The 22152-nt window shown below is 53.1% G+C and overlaps 1 protein-coding gene across 2 annotated transcripts in view; it reads right to left on the reverse strand.

Moving 5' to 3' along the window:
* Nucleotides 1-22152, reverse strand: part of SORL1 (sortilin related receptor 1) — a 53447-nt gene that overhangs the window by 17392 nt on the left and 13903 nt on the right. Inside the window, exons 7-31 of one of the 2 annotated variants that reach the window (XM_050983664.1) lie at nt 21629-21730; nt 20770-20939; nt 19883-20075; nt 19366-19483; nt 18810-18883; nt 17115-17203; nt 16819-16997; nt 15677-15863; nt 14565-14693; nt 14252-14337; nt 12532-12704; nt 12227-12358; nt 12008-12099; nt 11132-11378; nt 10559-10697; nt 9562-9735; nt 9306-9419; nt 8175-8297; nt 7666-7785; nt 5112-5234; nt 4442-4549; nt 2706-2837; nt 1500-1631; nt 757-891; nt 321-476 (exon numbers count right to left, since the gene is read on the reverse strand). In XM_050983664.1, coding sequence (XP_050839621.1) covers nt 321-476; nt 757-891; nt 1500-1631; nt 2706-2837; nt 4442-4549; nt 5112-5234; nt 7666-7785; nt 8175-8297; nt 9306-9419; nt 9562-9735; nt 10559-10697; nt 11132-11378; nt 12008-12099; nt 12227-12358; nt 12532-12704; nt 14252-14337; nt 14565-14693; nt 15677-15863; nt 16819-16997; nt 17115-17203; nt 18810-18883; nt 19366-19483; nt 19883-20075; nt 20770-20939; nt 21629-21730 — 3427 coding nt within the window. Of the gene's footprint in view, nt 1-320; nt 477-756; nt 892-1499; nt 1632-2705; nt 2838-4441; nt 4550-5111; nt 5238-7665; nt 7786-8174; nt 8298-9305; nt 9420-9561; nt 9736-10558; nt 10698-11131; nt 11379-12007; nt 12100-12226; nt 12359-12531; nt 12705-14251; nt 14338-14564; nt 14694-15676; nt 15864-16818; nt 16998-17114; nt 17204-18809; nt 18884-19365; nt 19484-19882; nt 20076-20769; nt 20940-21628; nt 21731-22152 lie in introns of both variants that reach the window. The other variant, XM_050983663.1, reaches the window with a different exon arrangement.

Raw genomic sequence — 22152 nt, forward strand, 5'->3', positions numbered from 1 at the left:
CCGCCACCAGGAGGGAGCAGCGCTGTCCCCAGTCCCGACTCCACTAGATGGCAATCGCCTTCCATCCAGCAGGTGATGGGGATGACGCCTTAGCCATCCTCTCTGCTGGCTGCAGAGGGCTGGAAAAGCCTCTGCTCTGCAGGGAATGTGCGGCCCTGGAGCACTGTCCCAGCTGGTGGCAGTGCTGGGGGGTGACCCCAGCGCCAGGGGACATCTTACACCACAAACTAACCCCGCAAGCTGGCCAGGCTCTGAAAGGGCAGAACTCCTTGCAGATGTGATCTGGGAGAAGGGAAGGGGTGAGGGAGAGGAGGGCTTACTTGGGGTGGGACAGGCTTCTTCATCAGAGCCGTCAGAGCAGTCCTTGTAGCCGTCACACACCCAGCTGTTGGTGATGCAGGCGCCGCTGTTGCAGCGGAAATGGTTGGGCAGGCACGTCGGGGGGATCAGCGTGGTAATGGGATGAACTGGAGATCCTAAAAATACACCAGGGACAGCTGACCTGAGCTCCTGCTCCTGTGTAAGCTCCCTGCTGGCCCAGGGGGAAGCAGGTGAGGCATCACAAGCTCACAAGGTGGTTTTGCCTGCGTTGTGTCTGTGATCAGGATATCCAAAAATACAGAGTAAAAGATGCCTGAACGTGCCCACTCGTGGGGCATTTTTGGAGCCTTGGGGGCTGTGGGAAGGCAGAGTGATCCTTCAGCAGGTCCCAGTCCCTGTCAGGTCCATGTCAGAGCCTCAGCAGTGTGTCCTTACCCTCGCAGTCCCTCTCGTCAGACCAGTCCCCGCAGTCGTTCTCCTGGTCGCACTTCCAGCGGTTGGGGATGCAGTGCCCGTTCCCACACTGGAACTGGTAATACCGGGAGCAGTTTGGGGCTTCTGTTGGGTTTTCTGGCAAGGAGAGGAGAGTCCTGTGAGCCACAGGGGCACCTCAGCACAGCTCAGAGGTGGGAGCAACTCAGGGAGCATCACCTGAGCGGCCCAAGCACATTCCTTCCTCTTCATCCCCAGCATTCCCACTCCTCCCAGCCCTCACTCTGTTGCTTTGTCTGTGCTCTTCGTAGCCAGACACCAGCCCTGATCTCAGAGCCAGAGCAGAATCCACCAGAGCATGGCAGAAATGGAGGAGCAAACCCTGCAGCTCCGAAATGAGGCTGCAGCTGCCTCGCCTGGCTGGGTACAGCTCCTACAGCCACCCAGGGAACAGTGGTAAATATTGGGTTTGGCTGCAAACTGCCTGTCTGCTCAGGGCTGGGAGCCTGTGCAGTAAATACAGTCACAGAGGAGTTAGTCAAGCACGAGATGTGCCAGGTTTCCTGCAGGCTTCACTTCACCTGCCTGCAGCAGGAGGGAAATGACACTGATCTCAGGTAGGACAGGCTGCGATGTGCTGCACTCACACACACGAGTGAGAACATGAGGAAGACATTACTCCAAGCTCCTGAAATCCAAGGGAAGCTGGAGCTGCAGTGGCAGGAGGCCCTGAGGGGGCTGCTCACCACAGTTTGCTTCGTCAGAGTAGTCACCACAGTCATCCATCCCGTCACACTTCCACACCAGGCTGATGCACACCCCGTTCTGGCACTGGAAGCTGAACTGGTCACAGGTCCGGTGGAACTCAGGGTCCTGGGCTGCAGGGAGAGGTTTGGTGTAAAGATCAAGGGCTTCAGGAAAGCTTGAGCAGGAAGGAGCACGCTCAGAGGTAACCACGGATTTCTAAGCAGGTCTAGAGCCACCTCTTAGGAGAGCTGGCATCCCTGGTGGCCTGGCTCTCCCCAGGGCTCTGATTCCATGCTGTGCCCACCCCTGCCTTGGCAGAGGTGCCCTGTGTGACACAGCACCCAGCATAGCTGGCATCCCTGGTAGCCTGGCTCTCCCTGCAGCTCTGTTTCCATGCTGTGCTCCCTCCTTTGGCAGAGGTGTGACACTTGTGACACTTAACACAGGGTGACACTCACAGCACTCAGCACAGCTGGCATCCCTGGCATCCCTGGTAGCCTGGCTCTCTCCAGGGCTCTGTTCCCACGCTGTGCTCACCCCTACCTTGGCAGAGGTGCCCAGGGTGACACTCACAGCACCCAGCATAGCTGGCATCCCTGGTAGCCTGGTTCTCCTCATGGCTCTGTTCCCATGCTGTGCCCACCCTCCCATGGCATAGGTGTGACACTTGTGACACTCACAACACCAGCATAGCTGGCATCCTTGGCTCTCCCCAGGGCTCTGTTCCCATGCTGTGCCCACCCTCCCATGGCATAGGTGTGACACTTGTGACACTCACAACACCCAGTGTAGTGGCACCCCGGCTCTCCCCATGGCTCTGTTCCCATGCTGTGCCCACCCTGCCATGTCAGAGGTGTGACACTGGTGACACTCACAGCACCCAGCACAGCTGGCACCCCTGGTAGCTGTGCCCACCCTGCCGTGGCAGAGGTGTGACACATGTGACACTCACAGCACCCAGCATAGCTGGCACCCCTGGCTCTCCCCATGGCTCTGTTCCCATGCTGTGCCCACCCTCCCGTGGCAGAGGTGTGACACTGGTGACACTCACAGCACCCAGCGTAGCTGGCATCCCTGGTAGCTGTGCCCACCCTGCCGTGGCAGAGGTGTGACACTGGTGACACTCACAGCACCCAGCGTAGCTGGCATCCCTGGTAGCTGTGCCCACCCTGCCGTGGCAGAGGTGTGACACTGGTGACACTCACAGCAGCCAGCGTAGCCGGCGTCCTCGTCGGAGCCGTCGCGGCACTGGACGATGCCGTCGCACACCATGGAGTGGAACAAGCACTGCTGCCGGTTCTTGCACACGAAATCCATGTAGCGGGTGCACAGGGGCTCTGCAGGGCAGGACAGGAGGACAGGGGTGGCACCTCTGCTGTCCTTGCAGAGAGCAGTGTCACCTGCTGGGGTCCTGCAGGTCTGAGTGCAGCTCGGGGCGGATTTTGGGGGTTTACAGAGAGTTCCTGAGAAAAATGGTTTGAGCTGTGCCCCTGCCCAGGGTGCCCTCGCCAGATCCCCCTCAGGGTGGGCACAGGCAGCGGGAGGGGTTGGTGCCTCCCTGGCAGTGCCCTCCCAGGCTGTGCTTTTGCTGACCCGCCGGTTTCACAGGGGGCTGTGACTGCCCACTAAGGCTTTCCCATCATCTCCAGGGCTTTATTGCCATCCCTGGCTTGGGCAGAGCAGAAAAAAAATGCAGCTTTGTTTTTTTACCTGCAGAAAGCTGGTTCAGACAGCACCTAATATGCTTAAGCTATGTGTTTTGGATTTTCTGGATAAAATAAGACCAAAAATCTGACTTTTTGAAACCTTTTCAAAACCTTTTTTTTTGAAAGCAAAACCTGGGTTTTGCTTTCAAGGGAAGGTTAGTTGAAAAAAGACACGTAACCTTAGGAACTGCAAGGCTTCTCTAGGACCTGCAGCTTATATCAATCCACCTCAGCAGATCATCATTTCTTTCCAATGACCATTTCTTTAAAAACTCGAGATGCTCTGAAGGTAACAATGTCAAAGTAACCTCACTCAACCTAATCTGCATCAAATGCTTACTAAATACTGCTAGCCACGAACAAATGTTGCCAGTTTGTCTCACTATCAGTGATCAAACTGCTAACACAGTGTCCTGGTTGAGCCATTGGTTGAGGCTGATTGCCTGGTTTAGCTGTTGGCTTAGGCTCAGTCTCTGGTTCAGCTGCTGGCTTAGGCTCAGTCTCTGGTTCAGCTGCTGGCTTAGGCTCAGGCTCTGGTTTAGCTGCTGGCTTAGGCTCAGGCTCTGGTTTAGCTGCTGGCTTAGGCTCAGTCTCTGGTTCAGCTGCTGGCTTAGGCTCAGTCTCTGGTTCAGCTGCTGGCTTTGAGCCTGAGGTGTTGGCTGCAGCCTGAGTGACTGGGGTAGCTCCTGATTTATCTCCCTGCCCTTCCTCTGTCTGCTGCCCTGCAGTATCCAGCAGATAAGCATAGTCCAGGGTCCAGCTCACTGCAGTGATATTTTTCTCCTTAGGGTCATCCTGGTACTTCTCTTTCAGGTATTTCCCCACCTCAGCTGGGTTCTGAATTTGTTCATGGAGAAAGTCCCAGACTATGGGGTCAGAGAATTCCTTCAGGATTTGGCCCATATCCTTTTCCCACACCACTCGGGATTTTCCACTCCTGGGTCTACTCCTGAGTCAGGGGTCTCATCAGCCCCTCTAGAAATCTCAGCCCTCATTCCAGAGAAGCTGCAGACTAGAGGAAATACCAGATTGAATACCAGAAAGATGCTCAGGGGAAACTGAACATTCTCCAACAGGGAGGTAACAGATTGAGAGGAGGAGAAGGAAAGCAAAGGCTGAAAAGCCTCACCCCCTGCCCCTCCTCTAACAAACGGGGTGCAAAGCAAGGCACTTGAGTTCATTAATGCTGCCAGCCCCAGAGCTGGGCCCCAGAGCTACCCTGAGCCGGTACCCACCGCAGTGCTGCTCGTCCGAGGCGTCAGAGCAGTCGTTGATGCCATCACAGTGTTTGCTGGTGGGGATGCAGGTGCCATTGGGGCACTGGAAGCCGTTGCACTTCTTCTCTGAAAGGCAGAATTGGGGGGATGTTGTGTGTTTTTCGGGGTTTTGTTAAAGCTGTTTTAATTAGCTAAAAAAAAGCCAGCGTTGCTGTGGTTTTCACATGCTCTCTGAACAGAGAGAAGTTGTGAGACAAGCAGAGAAGAAGGAAAAAACAATTCTTATCTTGCTGGCTGTGCCTGTGCTGTGCTGAAGCAGAATGCAGTGTGGAGATGGGTTGGCACAGTGAGGGTGTTTGGTTCCCTTGGCCTGCCAGGGCCAGGTGTGTGTGGGACTGTCAGGGACAGGATCAGAGATGAGAGCAGTGCTGGGCAGATTCAGTTTAGATGAAATGTACATAGTATATTATGATAAAGTAATTAATTAGCCCTCTGATACCCATGGATCCTCCTCATCATTCCCTCCCCTTCGCCGGAGCCACCTTTGATTTACAACAGGCTGCCTCTGCACTGTGATTGCTTTTGGGGGTGGGGGCTCTCCCTGAGTTTGCTGCTGGTTTAGCTCAGTGGGCGTGCAGAAATCCCTCCCAGCTGTGGCAGAGCCCCCCACACACTCAGGACACGTTACCACAGCTGGCAGGGTCCTCGTCAGAGCCGTCCTGGCAGTCGGCGTCGCCGTCGCACGCCCAGCGCTGCGGGATGCAGTGGCCGTTGTGGCACTGGAAGCTGGAGGCCTCACAGGTGTGATAAACTGCTGAAACCAGAGCAGGGGGACACCTCAGTGTGGGCTGTCACCGTGTCCCAGCTGAGCTGAGAGTATCAGGCCACGCAATCCCACCCTGCTCCTTCCCCTGCCCCAGGATCTCCCACCAGAGTCCCAGCAACCACCCCATGGAGCAGGCAGGAGAATTCCTTGAGTCCCAGTTTTCCCTGGTCTTTCCCTCTCTCTGCCATGCCTCAGGGATGGCTTTTGCAGGGCAGAGATCTCCCAAAGCTCTCCCAGAATTCAGCAGCCTCTCTCCCTGTGATCTCAGTCCTTGGGGTGCGTGGGCAGAGGTGACAGTGGTGGCATCGTGCCAGAGATGGTGAGAAATGTCACCGAGATCAAGCAAGGCTTGGCAGAGCTGCAGAGTCCCCCGTGCAGGGCAGGACAGAGTCAGAGAGAGCTTTTAATTAAGGCAAACAAGGCTCTTGTATGTTGCCAAAGCAAACAAGAAATACGATTCTCCCCAGGGGTTTTCCTTAGGCTCCTGTCAGGAAAATATCTGCCTGTGGGGTATCTGGGCTGCAGCCTGGTTTGTGTTGTCACTTCAGAGACAAACCCTGCTCCTCAAGCAGCAGAGCACTCAGAGTTATTGAGAAAAACAGTGTTCAACTTAATTAAATGGCACGATCTTGAGTTTTAGGTCAGAGAGTGACATGCACTCGCAGATATTTCAAAATAGTACAATCTGCTGGCAGTAATATTCTATTAGGTATTCAGCATGAAATGTAATTATTTTAGATAAGAGCAATAATTGCAGCCCGGTGAAGTCAGACGGAATGTTCCTCAAATAATTGTGATCCTCTTAGATAATTCCAACTTGGGGCTTTACAAACCCGACACGCTTTTTGAAGTAGGTTCCTCTCCTGTAGTAATTCTCTCTGGAGAAACTCATACGAGAGATAAGTGATACCAATATAAATTAAACCTTCTTAGAAAGGCTCACTCATGGAATACCAATGACCAGGATCAGCCCTGGGCGCTCCAGGCACAGCAAATGCCACGGGGGTGAGCAAAGAGGAGCTCAAAGACCTGAAAGGGATCTCTTAAATCCTCGTGCCAGAGCCCCAGGACAGCAGCTGGTGCCATTCTCTGTCCCAAAGGCTCCAGGCTGCTGCCAGCATTCCCAGATCCTGGTCCCTGCAGCTCCCCATGCCATGGGAAGCACTGCTTTTATCTTAAATATCCTATGGATGGCTGATAAATACAACCTTGTGTGTTTTTTCTTAAATATCCTATGGATTGCTGATAAATACAACCTTGTGTCTTTTATCTTAAATATCCCATGGATGGCTTGATAAATACAACCTTGTGTGTTTTGTCTTAAATATCCCATGGATGGCTTGATAAATACAACTTTGTATCTTTTATCTTAAATATCCCATGGCTGGCTTGATAGATACAACTTTGTGTCTGTTATCTTCAATATCCCATGGATGGCTTGATAAATACAACCTTGTGTCTTTTATCTTAAATATCCCATGGATGGCTTGATAAATACAACCTTGTGTCTTTCACTGACAGACTGGTGCTCTGCCTACTCTGACAAGTTTCTTCTCATGCAAACACTGAGGTTTTTGGTTTGGTTGGTAGTTTTGCCTGATTTTTTCTAGTGGAAAAGGCCAGTGCACTGCTATCTGTTGTTTTATCTGATGAGAAAAAGGCTCTGTGTGGGTGTTAACCTCGGGAGGCTGCTGAGGAACATCATCACTGTGGTGGTGAGGAGGGTGGAGTGTTGTGACTTCCTGCTCCAAACACACAGTGAGGCTCACAGGTCTTGCTGCACAAAGCAGGAGAAAGGTTGTTTCTGCCAGCCAGGCTGCTTTAGTACAAGCTGGAAGTTAAACCAAAAGTGGGTCTTCCTGCTTAGGGCACCCCCTTTAGGTTTTCAAGCCTGTGGAGCAAAGAGGCTGCCAGAGCAGGACTAAAACTGCCCAACTAAACTTCCCAAACTAAACCTGCTTCTTCTTCACATCAGCTAACTGTGGAGAGGCTGCAAAGAGCGTGCCTGATTTCCCCACCTAATTAATGGCGAGGAAGCAGAGTGAAAGCTGTGGAATGCTGCCAGGGCCCACCAGCCTGATTGCTGCCTCCCTGCAACACACGAGCTCTTCTTGCAGGAGAACCCTTTGGCTGCTCAGCAGCCACAAAACCACTTCCCATCCCACAGAGCTTTGCCTGTGGGTGCAGTCTTGCAGGTAAAAAAGCAAAGCTGGGTCCCACTGTGAGCATCTCAGAGCTGCCAGAAAATTCCCAGTGAATCTGGGGGAAAGAAATCCTTGGATTTGGAGCATCACATCACCCTAAGGTGCTCTAACAAGCAAGGAAACTGAGGCACAAGACACTGGCTAATGTCTCCCAGGCTGGAAGTAAAAAGTAGGAGCAGCAGGAGGTTCTTGAGCAACACCTGAGCACTCACCAGTGCAGTTGGCTTCGTCAGACCAGTCCCTGCAGTCGTTATCCCCGTCACACATCCAGGACAGACGGATGCACATCCCTGAGCTGCAGCTGAACTCATCATTCCTGCACTGGTGAGCTTCTGCAAACAAAACATTGGGCTCCAGGTCACGGGAATGCCCAAGGAGCAGAGCAGCAAAGCTGGATAATAATGGCACAGGAGTCTCCCAGCTGGAACGTGGCGAGGGGAAGGACCAGCACATGGTCCTGCTCTCTCCTCCTGTCCCTCACTTCCCAGTACATGATGATCCTGGATTCTTACATGTCCCTAATTCCCAAATACCCTGGAGATGCTGGTCGTGTCCCCCATTTCCCAGTCCCCAGTAAATGAGGAGGAGACAGCCTGGGTAAACAGGGAGATCTTCCCCATCATCACCCTGAGCAGCATCCAGAGGAGGAGCAGCTCTGAGCAGCACAGAGAGGGCTGGAGAGCAGCTGCCCACCCGTGCCCAGGGCAGGAGGGGCACTCACCACAGTGACTTTCGTCGCTGTTGTCCCCACAGTCATCCTCCAGGTCACATTTGTAGGACAGGGGGATGCAGGTCCCCGAGCCCTGGCAGCGGAACTGGGTCTCGGTGTCGCACACGGTGGTTGCTGATGGGGACAGGAGGAGGAGGAGGAGGAGGTGGTTAGAAAATGGTTTCTGCTGTCTGAGGGTAGGGAAGTGGAGGGACAGGGACAGAATCCTGCCAGTCCAGCCTGATTTCCTGCTCTTGTACTTCAGTGCCTTTTTTAGGCACTCCATGCATAGCAGAGGGGTCCATTTTCTGTCTGGGGATCAGGACTGAAACTCCTGATGTCCACTCCCAAGCCAGGGAGCAAGAAGCCAAGGCTGTGGAGCTGTCTGCTGCCCACAAAGGGGACTGAAACCTCAGGTGCTGGGACGAGACAGGGCAGCCAAAGCAGGAGAGAAGCTGGCCATGAGTGTTGCTATCCAAGGCAGCATCTCTGTGGCACCTCCCCTCTCCAAGGAATGGAGAGGTTTTCCCACTCCTGGAACCACTGAACTCAAACTTGGACTCTGCTGACTGGTACCTTGACTTTGTCAGGGAAATAAGTTCCTCATTGGTACAAAATGGGCATAAGCAGCCTCTCTCCTGGTCCTCCAGTGATTCCTAACATCAAACCCAGTCCTTTTCCCACAGTGCACTAACCCAAACCCTTTGGCTGTGCAAAGCTGTGGAGCATCTGCCCCTTCTGCACACACTGGCACTTCCTAACTTTGCTCAAAAAGGTGACTTCTATCTTTAATGGGTGAACTTGATTTATTATCTCAACAAGAGGCCCGTGTCAGCACTGTCTGCTCTCTTTTCCTCATTGGCTGTGCCCTCAATTAACTTCAAAAGACAATTAGTGCAAGAGACAGTTGGCATCAGACTCACCAAAACTTTAGACACTGACGCCTCATCTGCTCAAGGGGACTGGGACAAACCCATCCAATTTGCTTTGGGAGTTACCAAAGAGCTGGGTTACACCCCCAGAGAGCCTCCTGCTCTCCCTGACTGCGAAAGGAGCATGCAGCATCAGCTGAGGTGCCACCACAGCCACCACAGCAGACACCTGAGCCTGGCCAGGCCAGCACCACCAGGGCAGGACACTCACGGCAGTTCTTCTCGTCGCTCATGTCCCCGCAGTCATTGTCGTTGTCACACTGCCAGATGCTGTTGATGCAGTTCCCATTGGAGCACCTGTACTGGTTGGGCAGGCATGTGTTCTCTGGGGCAGGAGGGACAACAGAAACAAGCTGGCACGAGGCTGTGCTTCCAGAAATGGGCCAGAGGACAGGTCACACCGACCTCTCGTGATGGCAGAAGCCACCTCAGCCCTGAGCAGCAGCAAGAGCCAGGCAGGACCTTACCTTCCTTGATGCAGGTGTTGTTCTTCATGGTGTAGCCATGGGGACAGTCACACCTGAGCTCCCCACTGGGCAGCACCGTGCTGGCCACCCCCTCGGGGCACTTGCAGCTGCGGCCGTTGTTGGACCTGGGCAGGCAGAGCAGGCTGCAGGGCTTGGAGATGCAGGCGTTCCGCCCTGGAGCAGGGCAGGAGGAGGGGACAGTGTCAGGGCAGAGGCACGGGAGCCCCAGTGTCACCTGCCAGCCCAGGAGAGAGGGACAGGACCCCCAGTGTCACCTGCCAGCCCAGCACAGAGGCACAGGAGCCCCAGTGTCACCTGCTGTGGGTTCACACACCCTCAGGAGCCATCTCTGCAGGGCTGAGTGCTGAGGTCACCCCTAGGAATGCCCAGAGCCATCTCCAGGGAGTTTGAGGGCCTTTAAGGGACACAACTCATCCGAGTGGCTTTGGAGGTCTACCAAAGGATGTCAGCTACACCCCCAGAGTGCCTCTTGTCCCTCCAGTCTGGAGCCCCTCAGTGGTCTGGTACCCATCTGGAAATGGGTACCAGACCACTGAGGGGTCTGGTACCTGGTCTGGCCCACGGGGGCCAGCACTGCCTTGTCACAATGCCACCCCAGTACAGAGGGACAGGAGTCCCAGTGTCACCTGCCATCCCAGGAGAGAGTCACGAGGGGGTTCCTTAATCATGATGATTAAGGGAGGGCACAGTTGGTGCAGCCCTGAAGTCCTGCAGGTTTTGGTCTGTACAACACTTTGATGGAAAAGCCAGGATCTGACACAAAAGGTGCCACCACAGCCCAGTGCCACACGAGCTCTCTCTCCTGGCAGCCAGAAGCAGAGCATACCCCTCATGAAACTCATTCCTGAAAGCCTCAAGCCCTGCAGGAATGGGTGGTCAGGAAATACAAGCCAGGATGGCGCAGGGGGCTGGGAACCTGTGGAAATGGGGGATGAACACATTTCTGAATCCCAGGGAGGATCATCTGCATCATTACCTGTTGTCTTCCCTCTGTAAAAGATTTTCATATCCATGATCCCATTGAGTCGGCCCACCAAGATCTCCATCCTGGAGCCGCTGGTTTTGGATGCTCTGAAAATACTCAGCTGTGACCAGTCGTTCCAGTAGATTTCATTCTGAAACACAGGCTTGGCTCTCAGTGTGAGCAGAGGCACCACCAGGGCCGTGCTCATCAGTGCTACCTGCACTCATCACCCCAAATACTGCATCTGGGGACACATGGAGAGGGAAAAGTGTCCCTAACCCACTGGGGAGAGGAAGAGGAAGGCCTGAGGTTGGATTTGAGCAGAAATGAGAGTGACAGAGTGATCTGCTGAGTGGCAAACATTGCAGAGCAGCTGCTTGGGAATGTTGGTTCTGGATCGGGCTGCACTTGCCTGCTCCTTTCAGGGATTTGTGGGAATGTTTCAGGGAAGCAGACAGAGAGACAGGATGCCATGCCTGCTCCAAATCACATCCCTATCCTTCAAATTCAGTGTGCTCTGTGCTCCTCCAGCACCAGCCTCAGAGCCCGCGTGCTACAGAAAAAATGACAACGGGGAAAACAAACCTTAAATACAGCAATGGCATAGGGGTGAGGGAGGCTGTCCAGGATCACAGATCTCTGCATGCCATTGAAATCCACCCTCTCGATCCTGTCCATGTAGGCTTCAGTCCAGTAGATCCAGTGGTCATCCACGGAAATGCCGTTGGGCCAGCGCACGCCCTCCGAGACGATGCACCCGGCCAGAGACCCGTCCATGTCACTTCTGTAGATGCCAGCCCTGGAGTCCCCCCAGTCTGTCCAGAACATCAGCCTGGCAGCAGGAGAGAGGTTACTCTAAATCCACACAGAGCAGCTCATCAAAAGGATCCGGGTTAGGAGAGGCAGAGGTTGGAATGCTCCACATTCCGCGCCTCTTGCTCGACATGCCTTTGAACAGGGAGCTCTGCAATTCTAATGAACACCACCAGCAGACTTCTGAGCAGCACAGAGGCTTTGGAGCTGCGAGCTCTGTGGTGGGAGTGCAGCTGCAGGTTACCTTGCCATGAACTGCTTTGCTTTGTCAGAGCTTACATTCGCAGCTGAGGCCAAACCCCAAAAAGATGTAACTGGGATTTGGCTCTTGAACTGGAGCAGAGCTCAGTTTCTCACGCATCACCGCAGCTTCCCCCACTGACCAGACCAGTTTTACGGGCACGAAAAGTTATTTACTAATGGATATGTATGGGCAGGAGGGAATTAACAGTTGGTGATCTGTGCTCTGAGGGAGCTGTGCCATGGTTGGGGATGCAGTGGTGACAGTGGGATCCACAGGCCAGGACTGTGCTGTGCCTGTCCCCAGTTTCACCTTGCCAGGCTGTCCTCCCTGAGGAGGCAGTGGTGAAGGAGCAGCAGTTTTCCTTGGGAATAGCAGGGAAATGTTTGTGATGTTTCCTTTCTTACCCTTCTCGGGGAACCAGAGCCAGGGCTCTGGGCCGCTCCAGTATCGAGGAGTTGAGGACAGTCAGTCTCAGGTCTCCATCTGGATTGGCAACCTGGACCCAAAACCAAAGCCAGGACAGGTGTGTTTGCTACTGGCGCTGCTTAAAGCGACACAAAATCTGTGGCAGGCAATTATTGCTCCTTAATAAAATATGCACTGCCAGGGGTGCAGAGCTGTACCTCGATTTTGGGAATCCCAGCGTTGACCCAGTAGAGCAGCTGGCTGAGAGGCTCAAAAGCCAAAGCTTCCACTGTTTCCAACCCAGTGCTTATGATTATTTCCTGCCCAGAGCTGCCGTTGAGACAGAGACGCTGGGGGAAAAAATAAAACCAATCAGAATAAAAGACGAGGAACTGCCTGAAGCCTGAAGGTCAGGGGACAGACAGCTCGGAGGGGAGGAGCACCAGGACAAACATTTGCATTTCAGGGTGTGGATGCAACCCCCGGGTGGCAAGGAGGTGATGCCTCCCTGCTCCCAGCTCACCTGGATGATGTCCAGAGTGACATCAGCCCAGTAGAGGCAGTTGTGCTCGTAGTCAAAATCCAGGGCCACAGCCCCCCTGAGCCCGGCCAGGGGCAGCTCCTCGCTGACGCCCGAGGCCAGGTCGTAGCGGTGGATGGAGTAGCGGGTGGCGTAGAGGATGAACTCGTTCTCCTCTGCAACAACAACGTCTTATTTAGTGGTCGTTTTTGGCTAACTCGAGGGGCAAAAGGAAGAAAATAGCAGGTGTTTTTCACCCCTGGTTAGCACCTCGGGGAGGGAAAGAGCTTTTGTCTCAGTGGGATTAGGTTAATGGGAATGTGGTAATAGCCTCACATGGGGCTGGGCACACACTGTGGGCATTGTCTGGTCCAGGAGGAGGAGGAGGAGGAGGAGGCACAGAACCTGCCCTACCCCTTTCTTCCCACTTTAGTGCTGACAATAAGAAACAAAATACTGATCTCCTCCTCCTTAAAAAAAACCCAACATTAAAAAGAGTGGGAATGATGCAACTCTGCAAGTCCTCAGGGACACTGGCCCCAGGAAATATCCCAGAGTGGGTTTGGTTTCCCAATGGAGCCGAATCCAGGTAATGGGATCCTGGTCCAGGACAAAGTCTCCCGGGCATTATCCCACCACCAGTCAAGTCCAATAATGCTATTAATGAGTAGAGTTAATGTCAGTAAGTAACTCTGGCTGTGCATCCCTAATGAGATTATAGGGAGATATGAAACAGATCCTGTACATGAAAGTGTTACCATGAGCGAGCCAGCACGGGTCCCCAGACGATCTCTGGGAACACAGCACTTCAAAGGGCAGCCCGGTGGGGACAGCAGGTTTACTTTGCAATCAGCAGGGCTCTTCTCAGCATGCCCAACACAGCTCTCCAAATAGCTCAAGAGGGCTCAGAGGGGTGAATAACATGTCAGGAGTAAAGCTGAGTGCAGAGCTGGCAGGAGTCCCAGCACAGGGGATGCTTCCCCGTGCTGTTCCACACCTGGAATATCTTTTGCACGCTGAAAAATTTTAGGGCAGTGTAGGGGAACCTGCTGCTGGTGGGTCTGGCTGCTCTGCTCAGTTCCCCAGCCCTTCCACAAGCCCCTGCCCTGCCTGAGACTCTGGAGCTGCAGCAAGCAGCAATGCTGATCACGCAGCTTGTGACGGCAGATTAAATTAAAGCTCTAATGAGCAGAATGCAAATAACTCTGGCAGCACAGGGGCACGGGACTGCTACAGTGCCTTGTACGTTCCAGAGGAGAAAATAAGGATGGAGGGGTGAATTCTGAGGTGTGAGGGATGAAGGTCTGTCCTGGTCTGGCCCCAAGGGGCCATCGTTCAGCTGCACACGGTGGCTGTCTCAGAGCGGGACCTTCCCAAGGGGACCTTCCCAAGGATGGGGGTGTCTTTGATCTAATTCCTGTCTTTCTGGTTGGGTTCAAGCCAGCTACAGCAAGGACGTGACCAGGGTGAAGGGGTTCCTGCTTGCAGCCTGCCCCTGGGGGCTTCAGAGGGCTCTGCACTGTGGGCAGACACTGCTCCTGAGCAGGACCCTCAGAAGCTCCGGCCACAGGACAGGAGAGGGCGATTTGTAACCCACCCAGGCTCCTGTGTCACAGGTTTTGTCTGAGAGCCCTCTGGGACTCGGTGCCTGGTCCCTGAGGCACCAGCCAAAGGTTTTATGAATGGAGCCCTTGTGCCCAGAGCAGCTCCTGCACACACTCACCCGCCAGCGGGCACGGCACCAGCTCCCCCTCCAGCCGCGACTCGACGTCTCCACCCGTGCAAGTGTCCCCAGAGATCTTCCTGTAGCTGCAACACACAGAGCCAGGCACTTTATTCCATGGAAAAAACTGTGAACAAACCACCCTGTGCAGCCAGAATAAGCTGTGGTGTTTAATTGCCATGTGTGTCCTAACATGCCGTTTGTTTGCTGCCACTCTTGTGGGTTTTGTGGTTGTTTGGGGTTTTTTTAATCACCAGTAAGATAAATTCCAGCACTTGGAATATCAGGCTGCCCTCCCAAGCACAGCACATACCCTCGAGTCTTCCTGTAGGTTGAGCCAACAGGGCAAGGGACTGGTGGGTCATAGGGCTTCCCAGCAAACTCAGGGTCAGGGACACAAACTTCTAAGGACAAGTCATCGCTCAGCTTGAAGCCAAAATCACTGCAAGGAGAAGAAAGATGCAGGGAGGGACAGGGAAAAGCAAAAAATGCAGCCATGCCACACCATGAGTCTATTTTTGCCTAGAATTTTTAAGAACCCAAAGTGACCCTTCGTTTATTATCAGTATTTAGCTGCTCAGAACATCTCCCAGGCAGACAGGATGATTCAAGAACACTTTGCAAATCGGCTTTGCCAGTGGCTGTGCAGGCTGGGGAAGGTGAGGCAGAGCTGAGCCAGTGTGCTCTGCGAAGCTGGCTGCGAGCCCCAGTGCTGCTGCTGAGCTGGCTCGGGTCACTGCTCTGTCTCTTGGCTGGTCCTGCTGGCAAAATGGGAGTTACAGTTCTTTGGAAAACGCTGTGGGGGAGAGAGGTTTTGTCAGTGGGATTCTACAGGGAGCCCAGGGCTGAATTCTGAGGCAGGCTCCCACCAGCTCTGCTCTCAGTCTGCTCGTGGTGAGCCAGACTTGGGCTCAGCATCAGACAGGAGCAGCCTGGTGTGAGCTCCACTGAAAGCTCAGGCCCTGAAAAGCAGCTCCCTTTCTAACCCCAAACCTTTGCATCAGTTTGCCAGAGCGTGTTTCCTGATCCTGAAAGCAGTGTCAGGATTGTGGGAATTGCAGTCAAAGGGCAACAGCAGGGCCAGCTGCACCCCTGTGGCTACAGAATCATAAAGAAATTTAGTGGATCTCTGTCTGTGATGGGAAATTACCCATTCTCCTTTGGAAGGTGATGGATTAACAATACTTCCCTTTTCCGTGGAACCTTTCAGAGGCTCCCAAAAGGCTCTAAAGACATTAATTAAGTCTCATGCGCTGTTATTAATGAAAGGATGTTTTCAGTCTGTTTAGTTTCCTCTCTGCTATAAAATGAAGCAGCGACATTCCGAGCTGCATAAATTGGATGTTTGTTCACTCGGAGCGATTGGTCACAGATACTTATCTTGGATTTACAATCCAGACTAGAAGAAATTAATTGGTATTTTACCATTCAAAGTCCTCCCTCGTACAAGAGCAGTTGGAGACCATGACAGGCCTGTCAAAGTCCTCCCCATTGAAGCAGGTCGCATGAGGAGTCCTCCTTTTGAAAACGGTTTTATGCCCCAGCAAACACTCATTGCCTCGCTCGTCCGAGGGTGACCACAGCTTGTAGTCATTCTCTGTGCAAGGGACCCCTGAGAGGAGAAACAAGGTTGGGCTGCAGAAAGGTGCAGCATTTGCAGCGCCCCAGGTTTAAAGGCAGAGAGATGCTGATGTCCCTGGGTACCCAGGAGTGCCAGGCGTGCTGGCATCCAGCCCCACACCACAGGAATGCCTCTTGTCCCAGGCAAACACTGACAGAACAAGAGGGCACAGCCCTAAGCTGTGCCAGAGGAAGTTTAGGTTGGACATCAGGGGAAAACTCTTCACTGAAAGAGGGATTGGGCACTGGAATCACCTGCCCAGGGAGAGGATGGAGTCACCATCCCTGGAGGTGTTTAAAACAAAACTGGACGTGGTACTCGTGGCAGGGTTTAGTTGATGAGGATGTGTTGGGGCTTTTCCAACTAAAATTCTTTTCCCACCTAGTTCATTCTGTGATTCCCTCCCCTCCCCACCCTCCCCTGGCACAAAACTTCCCCCAAAGAGCAAGGCCCCAGCCCTGTCCCACGGGGAAGGGAAGGCAAGGAGAGCTCCAGCTGGGAGCGTGCGGCGGCACGCGGTGACAGGAGGGAACAGGCAGCTCCGTGGCAGTGACAGGGAATCTGAATGAAGTCGTTCTGGTTACCAAACAGATCCGTTCCCAACAAAACGTCAAGGGAATCGGTGATAAATTTTAGTCAAGCAAATTCCTCTGCTGGGTTTAACTGCGCTTTGATTAAAATGCTGCCTCGCAATCAAAGCTGAAATGGGTTATAAAACATTCATAGGCACAAGCCTTCAGAAGGAATTTTTTTTTTCTCTCTCTTTTCCTTTTCAACAAATTCCTCAATGAGGAGGGAAGGAATACAGGGAGAGCACAGGGCACACGAGTGCCTTCAGCAGCTGTGTCCACGTGGATGTGAGACACTTGGGACAAGGCAGGAGGAGATGCCCTCTCTCCTACCTGCAGAGCCACCCCAGAGATGGCTCTGCCACCCGTCCCCTTACCCAGCACGTCAGTGGTGTTGATCTGCAGGATCAGCCAGCTGTGGCCATTCTCCTTGTAGGAGCCAAAGATGGTGAAAATGGTGCTCTTCTCGCCGGGCTCGGTCAGGAGGCCGTACACAAACACCGGCTTCTCCGAGAACGTGAACACTTTCCAGGTTTCCCCTTCGTTTGTGCTGTACCTGCACAGAAAAGGAGACTGGGAGAGATGCCAGGGGCATGTCCTGCTGTCCTGCTGCAGGGCACTCTCTGCCATGCCCAGCCAAGCAGCAGAGCAGTCCCTGTGCCCCGACACTCACTTGAGCTGGTCGGTCTCGGTGCCTTGGGCAATGGCCACCAGAATTCCACCGTGGTCACCCCAGGTGTAGTAGTGGGGTCCAGACAGAGCCTGGAAGAGAGACAGTGCTGAGGGGTGATCAGAGCTCTGCTGAGTGAAGGGAAAATGGCTTTGTCAGAAACTCTGCCTGAGCCAAGCTAATGCTTCAGCCTTGGCCAAATCAGGTATCTGGAGGCACCAGAGATTCGAGTGTTTATGGGACACCCTCTGCAGATGAGAACAGCCAGCCCATTTCCCCTTAGAGATATGTGTAAAAGCTGCCCCGAGCCCTGGACTCTGCTCCTCCTGTGCTCTGTGTGGGGAAAGAATCAGTGGAAGAAGCACCATGACAGAAAACCAGAGTCCATCACTCCTCCTCTCCTTTGTCACCTCTGTGAGGCTTTCCTGACACCCAGCAGTGACTGGTGGCCATCTCAGGACAGCAGAGAAGTTGGCCCTCAGGCTGTGGAAGGATTTGTGAATGTTCAGAGAGAAGTGGGGCCATGGCATGCAGAAACAAGCCCTGGAGACAATTCATCCATGGCAAGAAGCTTGGATCTCACGCTCACCTACACCTCCAGCACACAATCAGCTTTGCTTTCCCATCCAGGGAGCCCAGAGCACCCCAGGATGAAAACAAGGAGCATGTCCCTGCCAGACCCTGCTCACAGGACATGCTGTCACACTTGGGGACATTCAGGGCACTGAATGCATTGTTCTTTTCTTCTCTGGGCTGTGAAATCACCCCAGTGATCTGCAGAGCCTCCCAGCCTGCTGCTGGCCAAAGCTGAGCAGGAGGAGCTGTGGTGCTGCTTCTCAGCTCCACTGCTGGGTCATTCTGCACCTCTGCTCATGATGAAAAGATCAGTCAGGAGCTTTGGGTCAACACTTCCTCAGAATGTTTTAACTGCACTCCAAGGCAAACCTTTGGAGCTTGGCACCTGAAAGTCTCTGATTTTGGATACCCTGCCCTATCTGCCAGCTGCTGCCTGGCTGCAGGGTCCCCACAGCTGCTCTCCAGCTGGGTTTGGAGTCAGGAGCAGCCTCTGAACCACCTTTGGCACCAGCCAGACCTGTGGCATGTCCCCAGCCCCAGTGCAGCTGCCCAGACCTCACCCTGACCGCGCAGCACTCGCGGGGGAGAAGGAGGCTGCTCAGCTCCCAGGATTTAATAGCTTGCAGATGTTGGAATACCACATTACACTGGCTGCAGAGTGCACAGGCACACCACAAACACTGCCACAGACCAGAACATCCACTCAGTAAACAGCAGCACACTCCCCATGAACCGAGGGGAAATGGGAGCTTCTTCCCATTTCTCTGGAAGAAGCCAGAGCCTCTCCAAACCCTCTCACACACGAAGTCCTGGCTGTCAGTCCCATCTCAAAGACACCAAATGCCCCGTGCTGAGGAAAAATCCTGCCAGGAGTAAAGGAAAATCAGAGGAGGGAGCTCTCCTGTGTCTGAATCCACCATCCACACCAGAGGTTTATCTCCAACCAACCCACACCTGATCCTTCCTCTAAAAACTTTTTTCCCTCACTGAAGGCATTGAGCACCTTCCAGCTCTTGTGTTCACATGAAATCACCTTTAATGTAACTCATTTATATTGCAGCCAAAATTCTTCCTGTTCCCCCACCACGCTGGCCAATCTGGCAGGTGTAAGAGCAGCCTTACCTCTCTCCACCTTGCTCCAGCACTGCTCGAGACATAAACATTGGTTTTCCTTGCCATGTTCTTGCCAACAGAGCCTGGGAGAATGAGAGAAATCATCCTTCTTGAGGAATGCAAAGGGATTGCTTAAAAGGAAGCCAGACACCTCCAAACTATTTTTATCTGTGATTGAGGAGATGATTTTTCACACTATAAATTAATCCCTTCAAAAGCAAATATTTCAAGGACTATTTCAAGTTTGAAAAGCAGATGGGGGAAAAACCCATGGCTACAAACATGATTAAACAAAATGTGTGCTTTCTTCAGTAACAGAGCGAGACAAACAGGAATTTCTGAATCTTAAAGAAGCCCTTCACGAGGATCAGGAAAGAGGATCAGAACAGAGCAGGTTTCTCACATCTCTGTGCTGCAGTGAAATGTTCATTCTGTAATTACTGTATGGGGACTGCAGCAGAGAAAGGACAGCAAAATGCACCATTTAATTGCATTTTATAACCTGCTTGTACAAACTAAATACTGCCTGGCAACAACAGCCCCCAGGCCAAGGGAAAAGCAGTACCAGTGGCAATGATCAGTCCTGGCGCCGACTCCTTGGAGAGGATGGGCATCCTGCGCAGCTGGAAATTCAGCAGCTGGCTCAGGCGCTGGGCCAGGTGGAGAGAGCAGCCCTGGGACAACTGGGAAAGCAGAACAGCGGATTAACATCCATCCCTCATCCTGGCTAGTGCAGCCCTCTCTGCTTGGAAAGGCCTGGAGGGACTGCTTTGTGCTGGCATTGCTGTTTCAACCTCTCTTCGTAGAGTGAAATCACCTCCAAGATCACCAAGGCCACCACTAATAATTCCCCAGATGCCACTTTTGGGGGTCTTCTCCTTGTCCCACCACACCATGGTACCTGGCAGTCCATGTGCTCCCCATACTGGGTCTGTGTGGGGGGCTGGAGCAGCTCCCAGGTGCCGCCCTTGTCGAAGGTGATGATGGAGTGAATGTTCTCCAAACCAAGCCCACCACTAATAAACCACATCCCCAAATGCCACTTTTGGGGGTGTTCTCCTTGTCCCACCACACCATGGTACCTGGCAGTCCATGTGCTCCCCATACTGGGTCTGTGTGGGGGGCTGGAGCAGCTCCCAGGTGCCGCCCTTGTCGAAGGTGATGATGGAGTGAATGTTCTCCTCGCTGAAGGAGCCGTTGATCAGCGTGGCGATGTAGACGCCCCGCACGCCTTCCACACGGTGGAAATCTGCGAAGGGCTCGTTGGCAAAGTACCTGTGGGGTCAGGGAAATGGGAATTGAACCCCTTCCCCTAAGTCTGGGGATGTGGGGAATTGGCAGGCAAAGGTAGCGCGCTGATCCGGCACAGCCAAAAATCGCGGATTTTGGTCGATGTTCTCATTGGCCACGGGGTGAGTCCTTGTGGTGATCACACATCCTCTGAGCAGTGAGAGACAGCTCTCTCCCAGGATTTTCCTGGGAAGCTGGGAGAAAGCTCAGAGAAAAGGATGATAAGCAATTCTTATCTCCACTCACTGCATGTGTTGTTGTGCACATGTGGAATGAGTTATGGAGATTTGTTTACCATGGGGTAATTTCCTAATTGGACACTGGATGGTGTTTGGATGGATTGACCAATTAACTCAAAGTTGGATTGGACAGTAAGGGTGATGAGCTTCTTAGTAAGTATAGCAAAGTATAATAGAGTATAATAGAGTAGAATAATAGAATATAGAATATAATAGAATAATAGAATCAGTATAAAAGAATATTATACAATATTTTAGAGCATAATAGAGTATAGTGTAGTACAGTATAAAATAGTAGGATATAGTATAATATAGTATAGAATAATATAGTATAGTAGAATAGAATTATAGTATAATTTTAGTATAATAGATTGCAGCCTTCTGCAATCATGGAGTTAATTATTCCCCATTCAGGGCACCATTGCTAAGTCCTGTCTTACCTGACCAAGGTGTCGCTGCCAGCTCCCCCTGGGCTGTAGTAGAGCACATTTTCTAGAGACAGGGAGAACTTCAGGCCCTCGGCCTCCGAGATGTAGAGGTTGGTGCGGTTGTTGTCGTGGCTGACACACACAAATACCTGGTCCTCCGAGGCATCAGCAATGTAATATTCCTTTGGGACACAAAGAACAGGCTTTGTGTCTGTGTGCACACAGGCTGGCTTGGATTTCCTCTTATCTTGCTTCCACCTTTTTGTATTTCTTCCACTCAGCAGGTGGAAAATCTCCACTTTGTTTTTTTGTGTTCCCGTCCTCAGCCCTGCAAAGCCCCCTAGAGCAGCGTTGGTCCCCAAGCCCCATGTGTGCTGATCTCTGGACCCCCCTGAGGCTGGGAGTGCACCCCACTGCTCTGCCAAGCACCAAAGCTTGCTTCTCATGCCCTCCTTCATCCCCACCAGCCTGGGCACACCACAGCGTGTCTGTTCATGCATCAGGGACTCCTTGCAAGCCCTGGCGGTGCCCTGGGCTTCCTCAGCCTGCAAGAATTGGATGCTCCAGGTCATGCCAGTGCACCCCACACCATGGAAAGAGGTAAAAGTCCCCAAAAGCAGAGTCAGAGCAGTGGGATCAGCCCCTCTCTGGAATCTGGGCTTTGCTGCCAGCCCCCATCCCCAGTGACTGTCCAGGTGTCATCGTGTAAACCACGAGATCATCCCAACATGTGCCTTTGCTCTGCCACCCCCCCAGCAGGGTCATCCAAGGTTCTTTTCCCTCTCCTGCAGCATCTGGAGCTGCTGCTGGCACTGCAGGGTGTCCTTGGCAAGGCAGGGAGCTGGGAAGCTGCTCGGGAAGCACCACTTACCTTAATTGGATGCTTGGTAACGAACTGTGCCACCCGCATGGGCTTGCGGTTGAAGGAGACCCAGAGCTGGACTGAGGGGGGTTGTGAGCTGCCGAGCAAACGCTGTGCAGAGCACAGGGACACGTTAGGAGGGGCTCTCACCCCAAAAAGTCACCCTTATCTCCACTGGGATCACCCAGTGCCTGGGACTTCCCCCTCCCTGCATGTGGGCAAAGCGTGGCAGCTGCGTGATGCTGGGAGCAGTGATCCCCACTCAGGGTTTAAATTGCCACAAGCAGGGCTCAGCAAGGAGACAAACTGTCCTTTCTGGTCAGTCAGGTGGGGGTAAGGAGGCTGGGTTTAATTCCTCCTTTCTCCTCAGAGCACACTGACCTTTCCTTCCTATTTTTACCAATGTGCGCAAAACGAAAGGCGCCGGCGCGAAGCCGAGAAAGTAAAAAAGCTGGGGGCAACCTATTTCATACAGGATGCCAACGGTGAGGACCTAAACCCAGATCTAGGCTCCAAAAATAAGCGGCCTGGTT

Source organism: Serinus canaria, chromosome 24, assembly GCF_022539315.1.
Source record: "Serinus canaria isolate serCan28SL12 chromosome 24, serCan2020, whole genome shotgun sequence".
Classification (NCBI taxonomy): Eukaryota; Metazoa; Chordata; class Aves; order Passeriformes; family Fringillidae; genus Serinus; species Serinus canaria.